This window comes from Carica papaya, chromosome 7 (genome assembly GCF_054855325.1).
Source record: "Carica papaya isolate Zhongbai chromosome 7, ASM5485532v1, whole genome shotgun sequence".
Classification (NCBI taxonomy): Eukaryota; Viridiplantae; Streptophyta; class Magnoliopsida; order Brassicales; family Caricaceae; genus Carica; species Carica papaya.
Window position 1 is genome coordinate 8,830,617 of NC_142315.1, and position 10,426 is coordinate 8,841,042.

The window sequence follows — 10,426 nt, forward strand, 5'->3', positions numbered from 1 at the left end:
CCAATTTCATATCTAAATGTTGTTGTGGTAGATTTTCACCTCTAGCAATAGCCTGGACAGGCTTCAAGTTGGTTTATAAGGGCTGTCATGTGAGTATTGGTTTCTTTGCAACTAGGAAATAATATGACCCAAGTTGAATAACATGAGTTATTGGATTTAATTAGTTGAAATAGTGTTAAATTCGAGTTTGGCTTGAAGTCCGGATAAAACATTTTTTGAAATCAAGTTTTTTCTTTTAGAAAGAGAAGAAATTCAGATTTGGATTGAAAATATTTGATTAAAAATAGTCTCATTAAGCTTGAACTCATAAATAAAATAAATAATTAAAACATATAATACTCAATATATGAATTATATAATTATATCATAATGTCAAATATGCAAGTTGTTGAGTTTTGAGCCTACTTACAACTAGGTCTTAGTTTGAAAAAATAACAACTTGGTCTCTGTCAACTTTTAGTTAAGTTCACAATTGTACAAATGTTAAAAATATAATTCAGTATTTTTTGCTTGAAGAGAACAGAAAAAACTCATCTAAAAGAGGTACATGCGTGAAATCTGGTTGAAATTTGAAGAATCTTAATCAAAATTGGAGAAAGTGCTTAAAAGTTACTCTTGAAGAAGTTTCACTGATCAAACTCTCTTCTTTATTTTAGTTAAAATTTTTACATTTCCTTTAAAAATTTGTGTGTTTTATCATTTTAAAGGAGTGTCCCGAAAAAAAAAATGATTTGTTCTTTATTGGATATGTTAACATTGGAAGCAGCATTAGATTGTAGTTTTCGGAGTTGGATTATACATTTTCAAAATAATGGATATGATTGTAATTAGCTTCGAAACTCAGGGATCTCCTTATAATTTATTTTATATATTTAGTTTAGGCTAAAATATCTGCTAGGTTTTGATCAAAACAATTTCAAGTTTGAATTGGATTCATTTGGCTAAATGATATGCTCAGAAAAGGTCAAGTTCGGTTTTCATTAGCTCAAGTTGAACTTGGCTGAGTCTGTTCTGAACAATTTGATGCCAGGTTCGCTAGTTGCCACCCCCATTTGCTGCCAACTAGTTTTCACTGGAAAGGAATGATGGCAATTCTATGCCAATTTATCTGTAGAATTACTTTGATACAATGTAGCAAAATCTCTTTGTAGGAGCAGATATTCTGTAGCAGTGAAATGTTATTTATCCTTTATAATGTAAGGGTGCTTGGTTAAATCTGATAATTTTTAGATATCATTCAGCTTTTGTTTTGGTGAGTGGGTTGTGTCATTCTGAGATAAGACTTAATGTTGGCTCATACCTTCAACATAGAAAGTTTGTTGTTAGTTCACTAATGCTTGAGCATTCTAGCTGCTCCTTTTTTTTTTTTAAAAAAAAAAAGTTAAAAATTAAATTGAGGCAAGTAAGGTCACATCCTGTGTTTAGTGTTAGTAATGATAAATTTTTTAATATAGTTAGTATTAACATTTAATAGTTACTTCAATGGAAAAAAATGTGAAGTGTGTAGTGATTTATTTACACATAGACATGTCTGAGAAGAAGCTTGCACTTACGGGGAGAGCTTTTATTTATGTTACTGTTCTTTCATTTACTAATAATGCATGACACACTGTAGGATAACATATTTGATATAACATCAAGGGGAAAGTAGAGACCTAGTTTACTTGACACATTTTTAGATGTTGCAGCTTGTTATATATATATACGTATATAATGTATAGATACATCTCAAGTTTACCTTGATTCTCATATTCACTATTCTTCCGCATTGCTTTTCCTTTCTTGTTTCTTCTTTCTATATCTTTATTATTAAGAGATTTTATGCAAATAAAACACGGCGGCGGTATTCACCCAGAGCCCATAGTGGGAATATGTTGCGGTATGATGAGTAGTTTAGGGTACAATTCCTCATAAAAACTCCAGTTATTTCCTGTGATGTAAGAGTTTATTATCAGATAACAATTTTACTATCCACTACATTAATTATAGTAAATAATTTGTGTTGAGTTTATAGGAATGAGAGTGAGATAAACTAGTTGCTCAATGGGAAAAAAATTCAGAAGAGAATTGAGATAAACTACCTCTTGAGGGAAATCACCATCTTCCATTTGTGTGTTGATTAGCACTCTTATTCCTCTATGTATTGGTGTAGGATCTACAGTCGCCTGTTTTCAATTCAAACATTCATTATTCAGATTTTCCCAGTAATTTTCTTTTTCTTCTTCATTCTCTTTGTTGCTAAAACTCATATATGTGTTTCTATGTTATATTCGTATATTTGATCTACATAAATTGAAACCGAAGTTTTCGTGGTGATTTGTATATTGTGCTATATACCTGGCCAGCATCAATAAGAGATAGCAAAGCCCATGCTGTGTGTACCAGGTTTGCACGGTTGCCTTCCAGATTTGTGTATACCTGCTTTAATTAAAGAGATGTTAGTGGTTCAAATTTCTTTTCTTTGTTTCATTCTTCTATACATTACAAAAATTGATATATAAGCAAAACCTTGTTTTGGCTAGAAAGATAGCTTTCCCCCCATCCACCATTAGGTAGCTGCTTTGATAGTAGAAATTCACAGGCTTTACGCAGAGTGGGACTGTTGTGGTAGTTTCTTCCACAGGATGCCAATGCCTCTACTGCAAACCATGTACCATAAGTGTAGCAAATTCCCCAGCAACCGTACCTGTTTTGATTCATTAATAAATTCATTACTTCTAATTTATTCTGTTTTATTGCTTGCTTCATGCTTGAAAACACTTGAGTGGTTTCATACCATGAGCCATCTGGATTTTGTGTTTCTTCAATGTAATTAACTGCTTTATAGATGCAGGTGTCTATTTCTGTCCTCCTGTGTTTTGGATGTAATTTCCTGAATAGTGTCAGACCTTGGATTGCTGAGGAAGTGCACTCCACATACCTAAACAAGTTTATATTATTATTAATATTGTTATTATTTACATATATGTCTCTACTTGTTAGGAACCAATATATAGTAAAGTCCAAAGGCCAAAAAGAAAAAAGAAAAACTGTTGTTATTTTGAAATCTTACTCTGTCTCAATCAGGGTATCTTCAAAAAACTCTGTAGGATTAAATTTCTGCAAGACCAAGAACAAGAAAAGAAACTTGTTATGTGCCTGTAGAGTTGTGTATATTACAGTAGTAGCAGATTGGATCATGAGAAAGGAAAGGTAAGGTGATAATTAGTTTTGGGGGGTACAGGTTATTTACCTCCATCCAGCGGTATGCTCTTTGGGATTCCCATGCAGGAAAACCACCATTGTTACTCTGTATCCAATTATTCAGATGTTAGCTAGACTAGTAAAAGACGTAGAGAGTGCACTTTAGTCTAGTTAGCTTGGTAAAGTGGCTGGCAATTTTTGAAGTCTTACTTGTAAGGAGAGGAGGACATTGACAGCATCATAAAGGCGCTCAGTTTCTATCTTCTCTCCAATAAGGTCTGGTGACATTTGGGAGTATAAGAGGGCTACCTTAAGGCCTTCTGCAGTGCAGTCAGAGACTTGCCATCCATGGTCTTGCATACAGAAGGTCCATGCTCCTTTTGATATATGTCTGTACATTGCAGTGAAGTTGCCAGATGGGTTTTCACGAACCTGTTAAAACAAACACGATTTCAGGACTAGATCCTTTCAAAGAAATGTGTTGATGTTAGAGAGGTAAGAGATTACCTGTGAAGCTTTTATGAAATCATGTGCTTTACGCAGCGTTGTTGCATACTCATCACACAGATTGCTTGACATGATTGCTTGAATAGCAAAAACAGCATCCCATGTTTGACAACCAAAAGTCTGCATTGCAAAGGATGAAGCATGACTTTCCCTTTCCATAATCTGTTTTAGGTTTTTGCTACTGCAAAGAGACAAACCTGCATTTTCAACCCATCTTCTGCAACCCAGTAGTAGTCTGGGATTCTTGCTAAATGTCGTTTATATGCTTCTGAGTTAGGATCTTCCACCCAACAAGCAATTAAACATAAGACCTGCGGATCAATTAAACAGTTTTATTCCCACAAAATGTTTTACTTCCATCTCTTTGGTTTTTGTTTTTTACTTTCTACAATTTAATTCACCTTCTCAACACATCCAATGCAAAGGTATTGGCTATTCTCATCTTCGTAATGCACGTGTTGAATGGCTACTTTCAGAGCCTTCTCTCTCAACTTATTAAAAGGCCAGCGGGTCAAAAATGGCTCGGCAACATGGTGAAGGAATCCCCAGGTCATATCTTGTATGAGAGGATGAGGATAATAGAGATCCTCCTGCAAATTTGAATATACATCAAAAGGAAAGTTGGTTATCAGGGGATTTGAATGTGAAGTTGATGATGTGGGGAGTTACCTTTGCAACAGTGTTTCGAGCTTTGTTCCAGTTGATTGTATGGTAAGGTTGAGTGTAGAGCTCTTTCCTCATTGATTTAATTAAGTCTGTGATTGTACCCACAAATCTTTTTCCATACAGATAAGACATGGGCATGTAAACCAGACGGCAATAGCACAACATTTTGCCTGCATTAGTTCCAAACCTTTTAATACAGGATCAAATTTGAAGTAGTGACGAATTTGGTTGAGAAAAGAAAATTATATGTACTTGGATGGACTGGGAAGAATTCAGGAAGAAGCCAAAACTCCGGAGGCAAAGGATTGCAACCATCCCATTCATATAATCCAAGTACCTAAAATTCAAGCAGAAAAACAATATAATGATATCACAGATATAACGCGAAAATTTAGCTGAAGTCCAGTCCGGTTCAAGCTAGGTAGGAGGGAAATACCGTGACCCAGAACTTGCCCCAGGAGGGAATGGCCACAAGACCGCCATGGTCAAGAATCCATTGTCTTCCTCTTGCCACAACATTGTCCTCTCCGGCGTCAGGCCCCTCTCCGAGCAACCTCAGCGCAATGTAGCTAACTGCCGAACCAAACATGGTGCTGTGCCCTTCTACGTGGAACCCCCATCCTCCATCTTCATTCTGTTATAAGATTAATATTAAAGCTTGAAGTTACCATGCTTTAGGTTTAATTAAATTTGAGCATACCTGATGATTATATAAGTAACGAATAATTTCTTTTTTGTGCTCGGGGGATAGGACTTCATCTAATGAACCGGTGATGTACAATGCCATGACCTGTATTAACTTGAGGTTTTTAGTGTAAACCAAAGATTGTTTTTGACTTATTTATATCTTATGCAGTGAATCATACGTATATTCATATATTAAATAGTGAATCAAAGGTAATGGTGTAATAATGAAAATGAGAGTTGAGAGGGAGGGAGAGGGGTACCAAAGGAGGAAGGAAGAACAATGGGCCAGCAGATTCGGAGGGCCAGTGACCATCATGAGCTTGAATGGAAGAATAGAAGCTGATACCCCTTCTCAAAGTGGTTGTCAGTGCTTCCTCTGTTATTTCTTCTGTCTCCTTAACCTTCACGGCTGCTGGGATTGGTCCAGTTGGATTCTCGTTTCTCAGCTACACATTCAATTTTATGATTATGAGTAAATATAAAATATAACATAATATAGTTATATATTAATCATTTTAAATTTAGAATAAACCTTTTTGTATAATAATAATAAATAAATGTCTGTTTATTCTTTTTTTTTTATACATATATATATATAGGATAGTATACTACATTTTTTTTTTAATTAAAAAAAAAAAAAGTATATATAGATATGTAATGGTCAAGAGTTATACTATAATATAGAAAAATCATAAGCTTTTCAAACTAGTACAATTTCTCCTTGAGGGTTTTTGTGAAGAAAATTAAAATCCAATTTTTTAAACCAGATCTGAAGAAAAAGAGATAATTTTATGAGAAATTTATTTGTTATTAGTAGAATATTGTATCCGCATATATATATATATATATTGGGTATTTTTCTATCTTTTACTAAATGTTTATATAATAAAATTTAAATTTTATATTGAATAAAATATTAACTAAAATTAACACTGCAACAGATATTGATAAAATTTAATTTAATTTTAAATTTAAAAACTAATTTTTTTTTTTTTTCCTGACCCAATGGAGAGAGATAATAATGTTACCGTTGTAATATCAGAAGCGTTGATACGCCTAATAGCGACGTGGTAAGCACTAATTAATGGACTAATAGCGTCGTGACACGTTTTATTACATTCAAATTGGCTGATTAACAATTCATAATTAAAATAATGAAACTATCAATCAAATAAATGCTTAATCCTCCAAATACCATTATTTTCTAATCTTGATTTGATTTTGTCACTAAATGAATTAGTCCATGGAACCAGCTCCAGTTTTCAAGCATTGACTATAATCTTTTCCATAATTAATAATTACTATTATTTAGCAATTTTTTTTTTACTTGTAAAAAAGTAAAAACATAATTATTGTTATTTTTTCTAAATTTAAAATTAAAAAAAAAAAAAAAAAAAGAAGAAAACCTGCTTTCTCATGAGGAGATCAGCACTTTGTTTGTTACGAAACCTCTTCTTCTTAAAGTCCTGCCGGAATTTTTCTATCTGAGCACGTTCTTCCGGAGTTCCGGCGTCGGGATCGAACTCCCAGTGTTGTCTTCCGATATGGTTGTTCAGACTCGTCAGCCATGGCCCATCTTCTGCTATTTTCAGCTTCCACATCCTGAAATAGCTAATTGAATTCCTCCTGCACCCATTAATTTCGATATATAATCACATCACCAATCTCGTCTGTGTATCATATATATACATATATATATATATATATATGGGTTTCACGTGCTTACGACAAGAACATGATTAGGAAGAAGATGATAAGTTTTACTTTCACGGAGACATCAGCTCAAACCAACAGCTAAGTAACAGAGACATTTGGCATCTTCTACATTACTATCTTAAAGAGGAATATTCTGCACGTTTATATACGGATATCTAGCTATTATCGTCTTTCGAGAGATGACATCAGAGAAACTCAAGCAAATTAATCAATTAATTCAAGTAAGCAAGTCGGAAAAGATAATATCAATCCCCTGTAAATTTACCGGTGATATGCTTCTTTATTTCAACCATATATGTATACATATATACATACATACTGAAGTTCTTGAGGAAAAGAGAGAAAGAAAATGAATGGCTGCGCATGTACGCGCTTGTAGCAGCAAAACACATAGCTGGTGCCATGCAAATATGATATAAGAGATCAGACGTGGGTATATGAAAATGAAAATCATCTTAATTATAACAAGAAATCAGACCATTTACGAGGAGATGATATCATTTCATAATGTAGAAGAAGAAGAAGAAGAAGAAGAAGAAGAAGAAGAGGAAGAAGAAGAAGAAGACGAAACTGGTTAATATAGGTATATACCTTGTAATGATAATAGAAAGCTAGTATTAATTTTGGTGAGAGCCAAATTGATCTGGTGCAACTCAACACTCATCTTAAACCTAAATTTATACAGCAGCTAGTTGGTTGGATTACAACTCCTAACTACATCATTTACTCTTAATTCTAGCACTAGTCATCATCAACTACCAGTAATTAATTGCTTTATACCAATTATTTTACTTGAATTTACATTTTTTACCACTTTATAAGTATATGTTGTATGTATATTTGTTAGAAATTTAATCGTGTTGTTTTTTATTAAGAAATTAATCATACTATTATTAGACAACTGCCACATAATTATTAGTAAATTTATGAATTTATACTTAAAAAAAGAGTCATCTTCTAATACTATACATGTATATATTATAATGTAGTTTCTAGGTCAAACAAACTATATAAATATATATATGTAGATATTTTTACCTCAATTCATGAGATTTTCAATGTGAATGGCTTGATTTTCATATACTTAACAGTCATTAAACTAGCTAAATAATATATATATGATGCATAATATTCTGCAACGTGTTATACCTATTAAGTTGCAGTGACTTGTTTGCTTGGTGAAAACGAAAGAGAGACAACAAAGTCAGAACCTTCCACGTGTCAGATTTGGGACGTAGAGTTAGAACAGGATTAAGTAATGGTCATATATATACATATATATGTACATATATACACAGACACACACAAATGGGTACTTTATAATTTACAAGGAAAGTTTCTTTCCCTTTCTATAAGTTGGACAAAGTCAGTCATTCAAAGCCGTCTAATATTCTATTTGGAAAACTAAATAAGGGGTTACTTGTAAAAACTCTTCCAGTTTCATAAATATATACAACCAAGAAAAAAAACTAAATACACATATGCAAACTATATTATTGTTGGTATAAGAGAAAATAAACATTTCATGGGACTTAAAAGTTGTATATCTAATAGTTTTTTATTCAAAAGAGGGTGATACTCGGTGTTTGTATTCTTACATAACTTTGCTTTTGACTTTTCAAGTTGCTCAAATTACAAGCTATAGTAGCAATTACTTTCCTTTACTATCTTTGCTGTGGTACAAATATATATGTATGTATAAATTTAAACAAAGACCACCATATTTAAAACTATAATATTACAAACAACCACGGAAGAGAAAAATGAAATAACTAAAAGTATATTGCCTTTGATTCAAACAAATTCTATTTTGGTTTAGTTAATATATTTTAGTAATTTTTAATATGTATAAATTACAAATTAATCATAATTTATATATTTCATGTATAATGGAATGAACTATTTTTATATCTTCAATTTCATACAAAGAACTCACAAAAATACTCATTTAATTTTATTTTATTATACTTAATTTGTATGATTATATTCTCATTCTTATTATATAGAATGAAATTTCAACCAAACTCAATTTTACATTTGAGTCTGTTTCAATGCCGCCATTTCTTTATGTTTCTTACTTGCTTAATTTGATGGGTTAAATCAATTCCCAAAAAGCTTGAAACTTGAGGTTAAAGAAAGGGGAAGGAGCAAATCTAGAGAGAAAAAATTATGTTGATCGGAGATAGAATACTTAAAACTAAAGGTTGAAATTTTACTATTTATTTGGGGGTTGCATGAATTCTGGGGAAATGTATTGATAATTTGTAGATCAACAACAACAACAACAATAACAGTAATAAATAATAATAAACACTTTTTATTTCGATAAAAATATCCTCATTAAAAAGTCATCAAAAATCTATTTTTGTGTTATTTATAGTTATTTGATGCTTTTTCAGTTTACAAATATATATATATAATAAACATGTAATACCTGGGCTTATAAAAAATATTATTTTAATTTAATTTTATTAAATTATTTGAGAAAAATAGGTTAGGAACATAATTGAAAGTAATTTTAAAGAAAAATGATAAAAATTTGAGTTTGAAAAGTATTTTTGAAAGAATAATTAGAAACATAGGGTCAAAATATATAAAAAAAATCAGCCATGTTAGACAGCCCAGTCAGCAGCCCAACGAATTAGAGCACACTGCGTGGCAAAACACGCTGACATAAACGCCGTACGGGAGACCACGCGGACAATCCGCGTACCTAGTGATCCGACGATCCATATTTAATCTTGCGCGCGTGAACGCCTCAGATGCATTTTCTCCTTAGGTGTGATCAGATGGACGAGATCAATCGCGAAGAAAGATCCAGATTCGCCCACACAATGAGCCTAAATAGACACCGATCGGACGATTCACATCACTCTATGTCGACACAAATGGATGGTCTAGATCGATGCAAAATAAGTATATAAATATTGCATCGCAGGTAAACCCTAACTCTAGTCGTCCTGCCCTCGCCGGAGAAGAAGGATCAGCCACCGAAGAAGGAGACCGACCCCCGACCGCCGCGACATTGGAGCCACCACTGACTGCCAAAAAAGGAAAAATTCTCTCATACTTGCTTGGAATTCAATTTGAGTCTCTCCATAGCCATATCGAAGTAAAAGGGACGGCAAGTGAGCTGAAAACTGCGGGTAAAGCCCGACGGAGCCACCACGGCCGAAACCCTAAAACTCATCCGATGAACTCCTTCCCGCTTCCCTTTTCACAAAATTTTTCGACTATTGTGTTCACCATCCTTTTATGTGTAGGTTAACCGAAAAAGAGAACCGGTGGAGCCGCCGCACATGGAGACCCCCGCCTATAAATTTAGTTTTTTGTGATTTTCTGGCCAACCGAGATCCCATAACGTATTTTTCTACAGAAATACGTATAAAATCGACCATAATTGACCAAAATCGACTAGAACCGGTCAGACTGAGGCGAACTGCCGCTACAGGTGGCAGAGCCGGCGCCAGAATATGGCGGCGGCGCCGTGCCGAAATCCTAAAATTGGTTGATAAGGATTTTTGACACCGATTTAGAATTTTTAGAGTATTTTTATATGCGTGACGAGTATTTTGGATTCTTGCAGAAAAATTCAGAAAATTCGTAACCCGTTAGGAGACAGTGCAGCATCTCAAAATACTGATATGAGTAAGAATTTCTCATCCTA

The 10,426-nt window shown here is 33.4% G+C and overlaps 1 protein-coding gene across 2 annotated transcripts; it reads right to left on the reverse strand.

The window, feature by feature from the left end:
• Positions 1–1,766: 1,766 nt before the first annotated feature.
• LOC110811355 (lupeol synthase-like) lies at positions 1,767–7,505 on the reverse strand. 2 transcript variants are annotated; one of them, XM_088208089.1, is made up of 18 exons: positions 7,351–7,505; positions 6,450–6,669; positions 5,304–5,489; positions 5,057–5,146; positions 4,793–4,990; positions 4,609–4,693; positions 4,360–4,526; positions 4,092–4,280; positions 3,888–4,001; positions 3,691–3,810; positions 3,394–3,615; positions 3,233–3,289; positions 3,053–3,099; positions 2,777–2,920; positions 2,509–2,686; positions 2,338–2,418; positions 2,082–2,165; positions 1,767–1,930 (listed from the first exon to the last, which is right to left on the reverse strand). In XM_088208089.1, the coding sequence occupies exons 2-18, from the start codon at positions 6,642–6,644 to the stop codon at positions 1,820–1,822; spliced, it is 2,268 nt and encodes a 755-aa protein (XP_088064215.1). In that variant the 5' UTR covers positions 6,645–6,669; positions 7,351–7,505; the 3' UTR covers positions 1,767–1,819. The 2 variants fall into 2 exon arrangements, with proteins under 2 accessions (XP_088064215.1, XP_021893529.1); XM_022037837.2 differs by lacking the exon at positions 7,351–7,505 and adding an exon at positions 6,770–7,274.
• Positions 7,506–10,426: the final 2,921 nt, after the last annotated feature.